General features: G+C 40.3%; 1 protein-coding gene across 1 annotated transcript in view; it reads left to right on the top strand.

Moving 5' to 3' along the window:
* IL23R (interleukin 23 receptor) overlaps window positions 1–16,376 on the top strand; it is an 80,706-nt gene that overhangs the window by 34,080 nt on the left and 30,250 nt on the right. The window contains exons 6-7 of the mRNA XM_017532361.2: window positions 2,332–2,477; window positions 15,937–16,093. Coding sequence (XP_017387850.1) covers window positions 2,332–2,477; window positions 15,937–16,093 — 303 coding nt within the window. The remainder of the gene's footprint in view (window positions 1–2,331; window positions 2,478–15,936; window positions 16,094–16,376) is intronic.

Below are 16,376 nucleotides of genomic sequence, written 5' to 3'. Positions count from 1 at the left end.
ATAGGTGGAGGTGGGTGACAGGAGAAGATGGGAAATTTATGGCCTGAGGGTACCAAAATGGTCCTAAGCAATCTCAGAGCCCCAGGGATCCACTGCCTGGACTCTGGAATCTCTGAATACTGATTTTTTTCTTTCTTTTTTTTTTTTTTGCGAGATTGGGGTTTGGGCAGTCTTGCTCTGTCGCCCAGGCTGGAGTACAGTGGCGTGATCTCCGCTCACTGCAACCTCTGCTTCTCGGATTCTAGTGATTTTGGTGCTTCAGCTTCCCAAGTAGCTGGGATTACAGGCATCTGCCACCATGCCCGACTCATTTTTGTATTTTTGGTAGAAATGGGGGTTTCACTATGTTGGCCAGGCTGGTCTCAAACTCCTGACCTCAAGCGATCTGCCCGCCTTGGCCTCCCCAAAGTGTTGGGATTACAGGTGTGAGCCACTGTGCCTAGCCTGAATACTGATTCTTATTACAAGAAGCTTACACTAACAAAAAGAAATCAGCTATGAAATTCAGATGAGGAAAGTTGAGTACGGTAAGCTTGGTAACTAAATTAAAGCTGCTACCACTTCTATGCCAGGTTTAGCCCCAAAATTTTATTATAGGACTGTGCTACTAGACAGCAAATTGTTAATTTTTATTTTTCTCTGTAAATCATCTATCTTTGCACAGAATTTTAGATAATAGTCATTATAATAAAAAGATAATTTTCCTAAAGAATGCTTTATAAACTTAGAATAAATGAAAATAAACTAATTCATAGAAAATGTTAACCTGTAATAGTGGTCTCTAAAATCATACCTACAGGCCCTTGAGTTCTTTGCTAAATAATACCGCTAGCAGGTTTTCATTGTTCCTTAGGGGAGAAATGGAGAGTGTTAATGATTCTATTCTGTTCAGACAAAACAAACTTGCAAGTATTTATACAGTTTAGAAACATGGAGATTCCAACTATATTAACCTCCTACTATAACAAAACAGCTAGTAAAATCACCAATCAGAATTTCAGTTTCCCCTTTGAGGGTTATTATAATAGAACACGGCAACAATTTACAAAGCTTTAGAGTCTTATGGATCTGCTTTCTTCAAATCAAAATTTCAAGGAAGGACAGATTTATTTTAATGGAGAACAAAACAAGTTAGCAATAGATATAAATATTCATGTTTCCCTAGTATACAAGAGAAGGAGAAGATTATTGTGATGAAAGATCTCAATTCAATATCCCTCTCTCTCTCCCTTCCTTCCCTCCTTCCTTCCTTCCTTCCTTCCTCCCTCCCTCCCTCCCTCCTTCCTTCCCTCCCTCCCTTCCTTCTTTCTCTCTTTCTCTCTTTCTTTCTTTCTTCTTTCTTTTTCTCTCTCTTTCTTTCTTTCCTCTCTCTCTCTTTCTTTCCTCTCTCTCTCTTTCTTTTTTTTTGAGACAGAGTCTCACACTGTTGCCCAGGCTGGAGTGCAATGGCATGAACTCAATTCACTGTAATCTCTGCATCCTGGGTTCAAGCGATCCTCCTGCCTCAACCTCCTGAGTAGCTGGGATTACAGGCACGCACCACCATGCCTGGCTAATTTTTTCTATTTTTAGTAGAGATGGGGTTTTGCCATGATGGCCAGGCTGGTCTCAAACTCCTGAACTTAAGTGATCTGCCTGCCTTGGCCTCCCAAAGTGCTGGGATTATAGGATTATAGACATGAGCCACCACACCCAGCCTTTTTGTCTTTCTTTTCTTTTCTTTTCTTTTTTTTTTTTTTTGAGACAAGCTCTCATTCTGTCCTCCAGGGTGGAAGGGTGGAGTATAGTGGCACCATCATGGGTCACTGCAACTTTGAACTCCTGGGCTCAAGTGATCCTCCCACCTCAGCCTCCTGAGTAGTTGGAATTACAGGCACATACCACTACACCTGGCTCAATTTAACATCTTATCAAACCTGATCATCTGAACTAAATTAGATGCAGAATCATCTCTCCCTGAGCAGATGCAGGGAGGAAGGAATAGCTCCTTTATCTCATTTTTATACTGTCTTGTTAATAAGACTAGGCTCTGGAATTTTATTAGTTAGAATTATAAGGGAGTAGAAGGTGGGGGAAAGACAGGACTATTTGAGTTCAGTTTCTTTTAAGTGGGAAAGGGGCTAAATAGAATTTTCCTTAACAGCAGTTTTCTTCTGTATAGCAGATTAGCAAATAAGAAAATGTTCATTAATTGTTCATTAGATCATGAATTTTTTTTTTTTTTTTTACTGTGAGCTTTCACATGTCTATATATTGATGAAAAAATGCCAATTTCTCCCTAAGTAAGTTTTAAACAGCCAGGTCTTTTTTTTTTTTTTTTTTTTTTTCTAGTGATACCTTCTGCATCCATCATTTCCAAGGCTGAGACTATAAATGCTACAGTGCCCAAGACCATAATTTATTGGTATAGTCAAACAACAATTGAAAAGGTTTCCTGTGAAATGAGATACAAGGCTACAACAAACCAAACTTGGAATGTAAGATCAACTTTCATTATTCTTTAGCATGTGAGTGAATGATTTAAAAGAAAAGCCAACCATCAGTGGCTACAGTGGACTTATATCTATTTTACATGCTTTTAATCTGATTGTTTGCATGATATTCAAGCCACTTTAGTTTTTGTTTTATATAGTAGTTTTCAACTTTTATTTTAGATTCAGGGGCACATGTGCAAGTTTGTTACCTAGGTATATTGCGTGATGCTGAGGTTTGGGGTATGATTGATCCTGTCACCCAGGTGCTGAGCATAGTTACCAATAATTAGTTTTTCAGCCCTTGATATCCTCCCATTCTCCTCGCTCTAGTAGTCCCCAGTGTCTGTTGTTACCCTCTTTAGGTCCATGAGTACTTGATATGGTTTAGCTGTGTCCCCACCAAATCTCAGCTTGATGGTATCTCCCAGAATTCCCACGTGTTGTGGGAGGGACCCAGGGGGAGGTAATTGAATCACGGAGGCCAGTCTTCCCCATCCTATTCTTGTGATAGTAAGTCTCACGAGATTTGATGGGTTTATCAGGGGTTTCTGCTTTTGCTTCTTCCTTATTTCTCGTCGCCACCATTTGAGAAGTGCCTTTCGCCTCCCACCATGATTCTGAGGCTTCCCCAGCCATATGGAACTGTAAGTCCAGTTGAACCTCTTTTTCTTCCTAGTCTCCAGTATGTCTTTATCAGCAGCGTGAAACAGACTAATACAGTACCCCGTGTTCAGCTCCCACTCATAAGTGAGAACTATGTGGTATCTGAGTTTTTGTTCTTGTGTTATTTCGCTTAGGAAAACCCCTCTAGCTTTAATAATGATTATTGTATGCTTCCAAACAGAGAGCTGTTTCCTGAAAAGATTCACTTGCCTTTTGTAAGTTGCTAAATAAACAGATCTCCAAATAAGAGGAATCCAATTAGCTATTTGTAATTCAGTGTCTCCTAGGGTGAAATTTATATCAATGATCATGGGTAAAAAAATTTAAGCATTCTATGCTGAAATTTGACAAGCATCCAGCGAAATAAAAATTGTTCAGAAGGGAGAACTAAGATTTATGAATGTTCCTTTTTAAGTGAAAAGTATACAATTAAGAGTGTAATATTACCAGTACAGACCTGAGTTTTAGGTGAGCTTAAAGATGATAATCTGAGTAAAGATGAGTTTTAAAAAGTGAACATCTAGAGAAACAAACTAACCATCCTTAAATGCCAGGGGTAAATTATCTAATATCTTAGAAAAGGCATGGCTGCAAGGTTCGTTAAAGTCACATCACATAACAGCACCTGGGAACCATATAATAAAAACTCAGTAATTTTAACTGTGGAGGAATGCTAATCTGATTTAGGAAGAAGTTCCGAATTTGATATATTTGAAAAGAAATGCCATTTTATTATTTTTAAGTACAATAAATTGCCAGTTAGTTCAAATAATTAAGAAATAGAGTTTCTGGCCCTTTTTTTTTTTTTTTAGAGATAGGCTCTCTCTTCATCAATCACCCAGGCTGAAGTTCAGTAGTGCAATCATAGCTCATTGCAGCCATGCACTCTTGGGCTTAAATGATCCTCCTACCTTAGCCTCCCAAGTAGCTGGAACTGTAAGCACTCACCACTATGCCTGGCTAATTTATTTTTATTTTTTGTAGGGTCTTGCCGTGTTGCCCAGTCTGGTCTTGAACTAGCCTCAAGCATCCTCCCCCAAGCTTTCTTATCAGCCTCCCAAAGTGCAAAGATTATAGGCAAGAGCCACAGCACCTGGCCTGGCTTTTCAAATGAACAGTTATGCATCAGCTATGAAATTACCGGTTTTCAGAGAGTTAAATGATATACATTTAATACTGAAACATACATTAAATGTAACTTAATTTGTCTTTGGTGCTAAGCATGATTCCAAATCCTTCTACTCTTTAAGACTTATTCTGAGTTATCAATTTTGCTATAGAGTAATATATCTTAAAAGTATCAAAAATATACTAATTTTATTATATACCCTAAAAATTACTTGTTAAAAATAATTCCTTATGTCAACTTGTTTACCTTTATACACTAAAATCATAAATGTGAACTTTACAGTCGTTTGCATTACACTTAAATGGGATCCATGTTTTGCATTATTTGATCGATATACAAATGAAGATTCTGCTGAATTCCTTTTGCATATGCAGAATTTAGATACATTTCAAAACAACACAAATAAAATTCTCAATTAAAAAAAAATCTCTCAGCGATCACTTTTCCATTAAGGATATTATTTCTCTTCTGGCTTGTAGGGTTTCTACTAAGAGATGTGAGACTGATGGGCTTTCCTTTCTGGGTAACCAGACCATTCTCTCTGGCTGCCTTTAGCATTTTTTTCTTCATTTCATCCCTGGTGAATCTGACAATTATGTGTCTTGGGGTTGATCTTTTTGAGGAATATCTTTGTGGTGTTCTCTGTATTTCCTGGATTTGAATGTTGGCCTGCCTTACTAGGTTGGCACAATTCTCCTGGATAATATTCTGAAGAGTGTTTTCTAACTTGTTGTCATTCTCCTCGTCACTTTCAGGTACACCAATCAAACATAGATTTGGTCTTTTCACATAATCCCATATGTCTTGGGGGCTTTGTTCATTTCTTTTCACTCTTTTTTCTCTAACCTTGCCTTCTGGATTTATTTCATTAAGTTGGTCTTCAATATCTGATGTCCTTTCTTCCACTTGATTGATTCGGCTATTGAAACTTGCGTATACTTCACAAAGTTCTCATGCTGTGTTTTTAAGCTCCGTCAAGTCATTTATGTTCTTCTCTATCCTGATTTTCTTTCTTTATTTTTTTTTTTTTAGCATTTCATTTAACCCTTTTTAAAGTTTCCTAGCTTCCTTGCATTGTGTTATAACATGCTCCTTTAGCTTTGAGTTTTTTATTACCCACCTTGTGAAGCCTGCTTCTTTCAATTTTCCCTTGCTGGTGAAGTGTTGTGATTTCTTGGAGGAGAAGAAGCCTTCTGGCTTTTGGAGAATTCAGTCTTTTCACACTGGTATCTTCTCATCTTCATGGATTTATCTACCTTGGGTCTTTCAAGTTGGTGACCTTTGGATGGGGTCTCTGAGCGGATATCCTTTCTGTTGATGTTGAACCTATTTCTTTCTGTTTGTTAGTTTTCCTTCTAACAATCATGCCCCCTGGTACAGGTCTGCTGAGAACAGCAAAGATTGCTGCCTATTCCTTCCTCCAGTAGCTTTTTCTTACATGGGTACTTGCCAGATGCCAGCAAGGGCTCTCCTGTATGAGAGGTATGTCAACACCTGCTGGGAGGTGTCTTCTTGTCAGGATACATAGGGGTCAGGGAGACACTTGAGGGGGCAGTCTGTCCCTTTTCAGAGCTCAAGCACTGTGCTGGGAGATCTGTTGTTCCCTTCAGAGCTGCCAGGCAGGGACATTTAAGTCTGTTGAACCTACAACTTCCCTTTTTCCCAGGTGCTGTGTCCCAGGAAGCTGGGGGCTTTATTTATGAGTCCCTCATGGGCTGCTGCCTTTTTTCAAAGATGCTCTGCCCAGCAAGAAGGGAATCTAGTCACAGTCTTCCTGCAGAGGCTTTTCTGAGCTGCTATGGGCTCCCACTAGTTGCTGCATAAACTTCCCAGCAACTTTGTTTACACAGGTGAGGTTAAAACCACCTACCTGAGCCTCAGCAATGGCAGACATCCCTCTCCCCACTGAGCTTGAATGTCCCACATCAAGCTCAGACTGCTATGCTAGCTGTGAGAATTTCAAGCCAGTGGATTGTAACTTACTGGTCTTCATGTGGGTGGTACCCACCTAGCCAGAACACTTGGCTCCCTGACTTCAGCACCCTCTTTCAGGAGAAGGAGCAGTTCTGTCTTGCAGGTATTCCAGATACCATTGGGGTATGAGATTAAAACAAAAAACAAAACAAAACAAAACAAAACAAAAAAAACCTGCAGCTAAAATGGCTGCCTAGTTTTATGCTGGAAACCTGGGGCACTGGAAACAACACAGGTGTTGTGGGCATTGGAGGGAATCTCCTGGTCTGTGTGTTGTGAAGAGTGTGGGAAAAGCGTAGTATCTGAGCCAAAGTGCCAGAGTGTCAGGAAAAGTCCCTAATGGCTTCCATTGGCTAGAAGAGGCAGTTCTCCAGTCCCTTACACTTCCAGGGTGAGGCAATGCCTCAATCTGCTTTGGCTCTTCCTCCTTCAGCCACAACCACTGTCTAACCAGTCCCAGTGAGATGAACCTGGTACCTCAGTTGGAAATATGGCTATCTCCCCCATTCTGCCTTGCTCTTTTTGGGATCTGTGCACTGGAGCTGTTCTCGTGCAGCCTTCTTGGCAGAAATCCCTATTTTGTTGTTGTTGTTGTTGATTTTCTGCTTTGATAATCCATCTAGTGCTGCCAGTGTGGCATGTTGTCTTGTTGCCTAACTTTTTTTCTTAGCTCTAATCATATTTGTTTTATGAATCTGGGTGATCCAGTATTGAGCATATATATATCTAGAATTGTTACATTTTTTTTGTTGAATTGATCCCTGTATTATGGTATAATGAACTTCTTTGTCTTTTTTTTTTATCATCGTTGACTTAAAATCTGTTTTATCTGATACAAATATAGCTATTTCCACTTAATTTTAGTTTTCATCTGAGTGGAAAATCTTTTTTCATGTTTTAACTTTGAGTCTGCATATGTTTTCACCACTTGGGTAGGTTTCTTATATGAATCACATGACTGGATTTTGTTTTATAATTTGATTAATTGTTCCATATCTTTTAAGAGGGGCAGCTAGTTTATTTATGTTTAAGTTGGAATTGATGTTGGTTTTGTTCCTGTCATAATGCTAATTATTACCTATATGCTTCACAGGATTGATTATGTAATTGCTTTATAAGACTTGCAAGTTTTATACTTTCATGTATTTTTTTTTTCATTTTTTTTTATTGCATTTTAGGTTTTGGGGTACATTTGAAGAACATACAAGATAGTTGCATACGTACAAACATGGTAGTATGATTTGCTGCCTTCCTCCCCTTCACCTATATCTGGCATTTCTCCCCATGCTATCTCTCCCAAACTCCCCATCCCTCACTGTCCCTCCCCTATTTCCCCCAACAGACCCCAGTGTGTAGTGCTCCCCTCCCTGTGTCCATGTGTTCTCATTGTTCAACACCTGCCTATGAGTGAGAATATGCGGTGTTTGATTTTCTACTTGTGTGTCAGTTTGCTGAGAATGATGGTTTTCAGGTTCATCCATGTCCCTACAAAGGGCACAAACTTATCATTTTTTATGGCTGCATAATATTCCGTGGTGTATATGTGNGAGACGGGGTTTCACCGTGTTGACCAGGATGGTCTCGATCTCTTGACCTCGTGATCCACCCGCCTCGGCCTCCCAAAGTGCTGGGATTACAGGCGTGAGCCACTGCGCCCGGCTTTCCTAATTTTATTATATACCCTGAAAATTACTTGTTAAAAATAATTCCTTATGTCAACTTGTTTACCTTTGTACACTAAAATCATAAATGTGAACTTTACAATCGTTTGCATTACACTTAAATTGGATCCATGTTTTGCATTATTTGATCGATATACAAGTGAAGATCCTGCTGAATTCCTTTTGCATATGCAGAATTTAGATACATTTCAAAACAACACAAATAAAATTCTCAATTTTTAGATTCTGACAATGGAGTTTTATTCTAAGAAGACACCTGGGGTCCTTTGTATAGCATCACAGTCATAGAATGATATTAAAGAATACTGAGTTCCTTAGCCTGGGTGCAGTGGCTCATGCCTGTAATCCCAGCACTTTGGGAGGCCGAGGAGGAAGGAACACTTGAGTTCAGGGGTTCAAGACCAGCCTGGCCAACATGGTGAAACTCTGTCTCTACTGAAAATACAAAAACCTTAGCTGAGTGTGGTGTGTGCACCTGTAATCCCAGCTACTCAGGAGGCTGAGGCAGGAGAATTGCTTGAACCTGGGAAGCGGAGGTTGCAGTGAGCCAAGATTGCACCACTGCATTCCAGCCTGGGGGACAAAGCGAGACTTTGTCTCCCCCAATCCCCCCCAAAAAACTCTCTTACTGCATGTAAATAGGAATATGTAATAGACTAGAAAAATATTTACAGAATAGAAAATATTATCAGTGTCTCTGAAGAAGTTTTCAGAAGCCAACTGTTTTCTGGGTGAAACGCTTGTTCCCTGCTCCCCCTGGTGGTGCTGCATAGGCCATCTTTGTAACAGGTACCTTTGAGCTCACTTTTCAAAACCTTCCCTTTATCAGAAGTGGCAAATGGAGCTGAAAGCATAGTTATCTCATACAATCATTCTGACAATCCTTTGTGATAGGTAGTATTAGCTCCATTATATAAATAGGGAAAAGAGTTTGAAAGAGGTCAGGCCAGATTTTTTTGAACTTACACCATCAGTAGCTAAGTGCCTCTCACAGACTCTACATCACTTTAAAGACCAGATAAATAATTAGAAAATGAAAAGACAGATTTCAATCCAAAGCCAGGTTCTGTCTCCTCCTCCATGATTTTTTAAAAATATATTTTTAAACTCATGACTCCCTCAGTCAATCTACCATGCTTCTTTTAAACTCAACCACTATCACAGAAAAGGTGAATTACCATTTCTATCCAGATTACTCAAGCCAAGTCACTATAGCCAGAATGAAGCTTTGTTTACATTTGCTACTGCCGATTTCATCTGGGTCATGCATGAAGTGTTGTCTTTGCCTCTCTGTGGGAAGACAGGAAAGTCAGAGTCAAGAGGAGTGGGAGGATACCAAAGATTACAGATCTCTTCTTCCACTTCAGCTCCGTGGTGGCACTGCCTCCATCAGATGTTGCTGGAGGTGGGGGGTTTACTTCAAAGCAGCAGGAAAGCCTTGTGTCTAAGAGTACAGGCTCTAGAGTTCAAAGCCTGGCTCTGCTACTCTCTAGTCATGCAGTCTTTTTTTTTCTTTTTCTTTTGAGATAAGGTCTTGCTCTGCCACCCAGGCTGGAATGCAGTGGTGGGATCTCAGCTCACTTGCAGCCTTGACCTCCTGGACACAAGCAATCCTCCTGCCTCAGGTGCCAAGTAGCTGGGGCCACAGGAAAGTGCCACCATGCCCAGCCAAATTAAAAAAAAAAATTTTGTCGAGATAGGGTGTGCCATGTTTCCCAGGCTGGTCTCAAGGTCTCAAACTCCTGAGCTCAAGCAACTGTCCCGCCTCAACCTCCCAAAGTGCTCAAAGTGCTGGTATTACAGGCATGAGCCACTGCTCTTGGTCAAGTCATGCAGTTTTTTTTTTTTTTAAGACAGAGTCTCAGTGTGTCACCCAGGCTGGAGTGCAGGCATGATCTAGGCTCACTGCAACCTCTTTTTACCAAGCTCAAGTGATTCTCACGACTCAGCCTCCCAAATAGCTGGGATTACTGGTATTACAGGCATGAGCCACTGCTCTTGGTCAAGTCATGCAGTTTTTTTTTTTTTTTAAGACAGAGTCTCAGTGTGTCACCCAGGCTGGAGTGCAGGCATGATCTAGGCTCACTGCAACCTCTTTTTACCAGGTTCAAGTGATTCTCATGACTCAGCCTCCCTAATAGCTGGGATTACAGGTGCCACCACCACGCCTGGCTAATTTTTGTATTTTTAGTAGAGATGGGGTTTCACCATGTTGGCCAGGCTGATCTCGAGCTTCTGACCTCAGGTGTTCTGCCTGCCTCAGCCTCCCAAAAGTGCTGGGATTACAGGCATGAGCCACTGCACCCAGCCTAGTCATGCAATGTTGAGCAAGTTTCTTATCTTCTCTGCCCCTCATTATTCCCATATATAACATGGGGATAGGATAAGCACTTACCTCATATAGTCGTTGGGGAAAGGGGACCCAGTGATGTAAGAAGTTAACTAGGAGCCCGGAAGAGAGTAATCGCAGCAGGGATAGTAGAGCAAAGGAATCCACTTGAACCTCACAGCCTTGAGGGTGCTTTTCAGCCCCTTTAACTAAGGTATACACAGACTGTGAGGTACCTAAGGGAATCGGGCTGATGAGGCAAGGAGAATATGTGCCACACAGCGGTCCCTGTTTCAGGCAATGATCAATGATGGATGGCATACATGATGTTGGTCCCATAAGGTTATCATGCAGCTGACAAATTTCTGTCACCTAGTGATATATATTACAATCACCTGTAGGATTCACCACAGTAACATGCTTTATAGGTTTGTAGCCTGGACGCAATAGGCTATACCATATAGCCTAGATGTGTAGTAGGCTGTACCACCTAGGTTTGTGTAATTACAATCTGTGATGTTCGTATAATGATGAAATCGTTTAACGATGCATTTCTCATAATGTATCCCTGTCATTAAGTGACACGTGACTGTATTTATCTCATGAGAGATGGTTCCAGGTCAAAGCTTCAGATTTTGTCTCTGGAGACAAAACGGCCTCTTGGAGAACATTTACAAGCATGCTTCCACCTCATTTACCTCTCTCTCCCTTCTGAATTCCCTAGCAGTCTAGCTTAGACCAGGTTGGAATATATAAAGATTTTAGTAAAGGCTCAGAGATGGCAAGAAGAAAATAAATCTCAGCTGGGAGTGGTGGCAGAAGCTTGTATTCAACTACCTGAGAGACTGAGGCATGAAGGTCACTTGAGCCGGGGGTTTGAGGCTGTAGTGCCCTATGATCGCACCTGGGAATAGCCACTGCACGGCAGCCTGGACAATACAGGGAGACCCCCATCTCTTTCTTTGTAAAAAGAAAGAAGATCAGCATCTCAGAGAAAAGCCACCTACTATATAATCTTGATTACGAAATATAACCAGCTTTTCAAAATTGGTTTGAAACCTGTCTTTTGATTTTCTAAATATCTGTTGAGTCCCTAAAGTGATGTAGAGTCTGTGAGAGGCACTTAGTTACTGACGGTGTAAGTTCAAAAAAATCCAGCTTGACCTCTTTCAACTCTATTTCGCTATTTATATAATGGAGCTAATGCTACCTATCACAAAGGATTGTTATGAAGACTATATGTGATAACAAATATTCTTTCAGCTCCATTTGCTACTTCTGATAAAGGGAAGGTTTTGAAAAGTGAGCTCAAAGGTACCTGTTACCAAGACAGCCTATGTAGCACCATCAGGGGGAGAAGAGAATGAGAGTTTCACCCAGAAAACAGTTGGCTTCTGAAAACTTATTCAGAGACACTGGTAATATAATTTCTTTCTATTTTCTAAACACTTTTCTAGTCTATTGCATACTCCTATTTACATGAAATAAGAGGGATTGGTATATCGGCTATCAACTGCTGCAATAGTGTATAACTGCCACAAACACTGGAGTGATATACAGCAGCAATAAACATTTATTTCTCACTGTCAGTGGGCCCAGCTGGTCTAGGTTGAGCTTAGCTGGGATTGGGCATGTGTTTGCAGCTCAGCTGGCTCACTCCTATGTCTTTGCATGAGCTCTTTTCTACATGTCTCTAGGTCCTCTTTCTGCCATCAAAAGGCCAGCCTGGGTATGTCCTTATGGTGATGGCAGATGACAAGAGCACCTAAGCCCAATCTCTCCAGCATCTTTCAATCCTCTGCTTATATCGGGCTCACTGATGTCAGTTGCCTCAAAGCAAGCCACATGGATAGACTAGAGCCAGAACGGGAGGATATTCAAAGCTACATGGTAAAGGCCAAGGACATAGGACAGGGGAATGACCTGGGCATTATTGCAATCCACTTCAAAATGTAATGAAGGCTCTCTCCCTGCTGCTGGAACCAGTTCGTGTGAGGAGAGGAAGATGGTAGCATCTTTCCAAACAACAAAGGCCAAGAGCCTTGGCCGTCTTCATCCTTCTCTAGCATTTGACGCTGTTGACCTCCTTGTCCTGAAAATGTCTCTCCTCTCGGTTTTCCAATTTCAAGAATTTCTTAGTCTTCTATCAATATTTCTGGCTGCCCTTTCCTCTATAAATTATTTTTTTCTGCCAATTCCCTGAACACTGACATTCCCTTCATACCTACCACCTCACTCCCCCCTTTCTTACTCCTTTCACCTACTCCCAAGGCCTCAGCTACCCCTGTATGTAGGCTAGAACTTGGAGCCCTCCCAACGCCCATGAAAGTCAGACCTACATTTCTAGCGATTTGTTGGTATCTTTATGGACCGTCTCCCAGGTCCCTCAAATTCAGTTCAGAGCTCCCAGTTGCCAACAGCAATCCACACCTACTTCCTAAACTCTATTTCAGAGGCATTTGCTACATTGTATATACTTGCCTGTTTGCACTTCTATTTCTCTACCCTTTAACTATAAAATGGAAGGCAAGGATGTGCCATGATTATTTTTTGCATCTACATTGATTTTTATAATGTCAAGTTCACGCAGATAAATTTTGAAACATTAGCTATTACTATGATTATTTGTCTTTAATGGTGTCCAACTTTAGTAACAGAGGCGGGCAGGGAAATCTTAGATATATGTTCAAGTAAGTGGATTATTGGTGACTCATTAATTACCTAGCCCAGGGTCTCAGCAAACTTTTTATTCAAGGGACAAATTGTAAACATTTTAGGCTTTGCAGAACATAAGATTTCTGTCTCAACGACTCAACTCTGTGTGTGTAGCATGAAAGCAGTCATAGACAATTATGGAAATGAATGGGCATAGTCTGTTCCAATAAAATTTCATTTTTGGACACTGAAATCTGAATTTCACATACTTTCCATGCATCCTGAAGTCATCTTTTAAAATTTTTCTTTCAACCATTTAAAAATGAGAAAACCATTTTTAGGCTGCACAAAACCAAGTATTTATTCTTTTCCTGGAAGGGCTGACAGAACAGCATACAGATAGCAAAGACAAATCCTTGGCTTTGGCATTCCAAGTCTGAGGGTTGGTATAAGACAGAAAATTGGAAGAATGTTTGAGTAGTCACAAATAAGTTTCCCAGTCACCACCTCATTTCCCTCCTCTACCAAACACTGGGTGAAAATTATTTGGGCAGAAAGAGGGGGAGATTGCAGGGTAGGGTAAAGTGAGAAACCAAGGATTTAGACACTGGTGGGTTACCGAGGACCCTCTCATCCTGCACCATGTCCCAGATTGATGGTTGGGGAAAGTAGGAATTATAGAACTCTAACTAGGTTGGAGATTCTTCTTCCCTCCACCCAAGGATGCTCCCAGGAACTTATATTTAGCCTAAGAAAAGAGAGATCTCAAACTGATGAACATGAAGTTTCAATGACCCCCAACTTTCAGAATTGAGGCTCTAAGCAGAATGAACTTATTTCAAAATTTCTTGCACTCTTGAAATTATATTCTTTACAGAGGCACTCAGTTAAGTCCAGCTGTTTCAATATTCATTTTAGCCTCCGAAGATGTCATCCTGAGGCATCAGCTTGTACCTGCAGAACCATCAGCAGTCACCTGGTCTGCCTTATGGTTTAAACAGCTGATAACAGTTCCATAACATTCTTCTTACTATTTCGAATTCTGACTATAGGGTATTTCTTTCCTTCAAGAGGACTTATCTATAAATGTAATGGTAAGAAACATGTTGGAGAATAACAGCTTCCTTACAAGAGACACTAATATGAAGCAGAGTACATTTGAAAGTCAAATCTTTGGCACAGTAAGTAAAATTTATCTAGATCCCAGGAGACCTCAGACACCCGCCAGTTATATTAACATTGCAGAAAATTTCCAGGGCCATGAATAGAGACATGGCTTATGGAAACTCTGAATGAATGGTATCTTTCATTCAGAGTTTGAAAACTATCATTCAGAGTTTCCATAAGCCATGTCTCAATAGACAAAACTATTCTAGGGCAGATGACATCCCCCAAACAAATATTTTCAGTGCATTGCAAGTTTTAAAGATTGATGTTAAGATTGGGTTTTAAATGGAAGTATACCTGAATGAGTTTGAAAGCTTGTTCTTTTTTTTTTTTTTTTAATCTCACTCGTTCTAACTTCCATGAGTACCTGATAACTGCCTTCACCTAGTTGTTGCATAAATGGGTTTCTAGACTATTGACATATTTTATGTCTGCCTTTCAATCATGCTTCAGTTTTTCCAGCAAATTACTTACTAGAACATGCTAAAGATGCTGTACAAATGCCTTGGTTTCTTTCTGCTAACTGAAACAGCTTGTTTGGGGCTCATTTTTCATTATGTTTTATAGCAGGGTACAAAATCTTTTTTCTCCAGGGAAAAAAGATTTTTGTGTTTATTCCTCAGCTATTTTATCTTCCATTGAATTTCTCAGTTCAACATTCTTAATAGTTTAATTTTTCTCTGATACATACACACATATATTATTGGGCCTTTTAGAATCTGCAAAAACCTGCAATGAGGACAAATTTACAGCTTAGCTTATAGGTATTTTTTTCTAAAAGTCATTAGCGAGTAAAATTATTTCATCATTCTGGAAGAATTATTGATCTAAATATCCAGCTGCAGGGTAGAGGGGAATTCAAACAGTTTCTATCAGGTCCCCCATTTCCCCACCCCATTAAAAGAATATATTCCAAAATTAAGAATATATTCCCAAATTAAGGCTGGCTGTGGTGGCTTACACCTGTAATCCCAACACTTTGGGAGGCCAAAGTGGAAGGATCACTTGAGCCCAGGAGACTAGCCTGTGCAATATAACGAGACCCTCTCTCTACAAGAAAATTAAATAATTATCCAAGCATGGTAGTACATGCCTGTAGTCCCAGCTACTTGGGAGGCTGATGTTAGAGGATCGCTTGAGCCCAGGAGGAGGTGAAGGTTGCAGTGAGCTGTGATCAAGCCACTGCACTCAAGCCTGGGCAACAGAGTGGGACCCTATCTAAAATAGATATATATTGTATATTTATATTTTTATATATTTATGTGTGTGTGTGTGTATGTATACACACACATAAATATACACACACACACAAACATATGTAATATTACATTTGGACTTTCTTGAGATTTTACACAGTTGTCAAACATAAAGCAGTGTGTACTGGGCATGGTGGCTCATGCCTGTAATCCTAGCACTTTGGGAGTCCAAGGCAGGCGGATCACTTGAAGTCAAAAATTCAAGACCAGCCTGGCCAACATGGTGAAACCCATCTTTCCTAAAAATACAAAAAATTAGCCAGGCGTGGTGGTACATGCCTGTAATCCCAGTTAGTCAGGAGGGTAAGGCAGGAGAATCACTTGAACTTTGGGAGGTGGAGGTTGCAGTGAGCCGAGATAGCACCATCGCACTCCAGCGTAGGGGACAAAGTGAGACTTTGTCTCCAAAAAAGCAGTCTGTATTTCACTTCTAATGTTTGAGACAGTATTTGATTATTTACAGCCATGTTTTACATAAAGTATACTTTGTTTTCCTGGGGTCTAGAAGAGAGCTTGGAACATAATAGGTGCTCCATACATTTCTGCTAAATAAAATAATTGTTTTTAAAGCACACCATATTTTATTATTGTTATCCATCAATTTTAGGTTAAAGAATTTGACACTAATTTTACATATGTGCAGCAGTCAGAATTCTACTTGGAGCCAAACATTAAGTACGTATTTCAAGTGAGATGTCAAGAAACAGGCAAAAGATACTGGCAGTCTTGGAGTTCTCCGGTTTTCCATAAAACACCTGAAACAGGTGAGTGTATTTATATATTTTGTTCTCTTGGTCTTTTCTTTATATATCTTTTCTTCTGAGCACAGTGGCTCGCACCTATAATCCCAACACTTTGGGAGGCCAAGGCAAGAAGATTGCTTTAGCCCAGGAGTTTGAGACCAGCCTAGGCTAGTGAGACCCTAGTCTATACAAAAACAACAACAACAATAATAATAATAATAATAATAATAATTAGCCTGGGTGGAATGCAGGCTAATTATTTATGCATTCGTAGTCCTAGCTACTTGGGAAGCTGAGAATCACT

Source organism: Cebus imitator, unplaced genomic scaffold (assembly GCF_001604975.1).
Source record: "Cebus imitator isolate Cc_AM_T3 unplaced genomic scaffold, Cebus_imitator-1.0 Scaffold3, whole genome shotgun sequence".
In the NCBI taxonomy this organism is placed as follows: Eukaryota; Metazoa; Chordata; class Mammalia; order Primates; family Cebidae; genus Cebus; species Cebus imitator.
The sequence above is the reverse complement of the archived record's forward strand: the minus strand, read 5'-3'. Positions and strand labels throughout refer to the sequence as shown.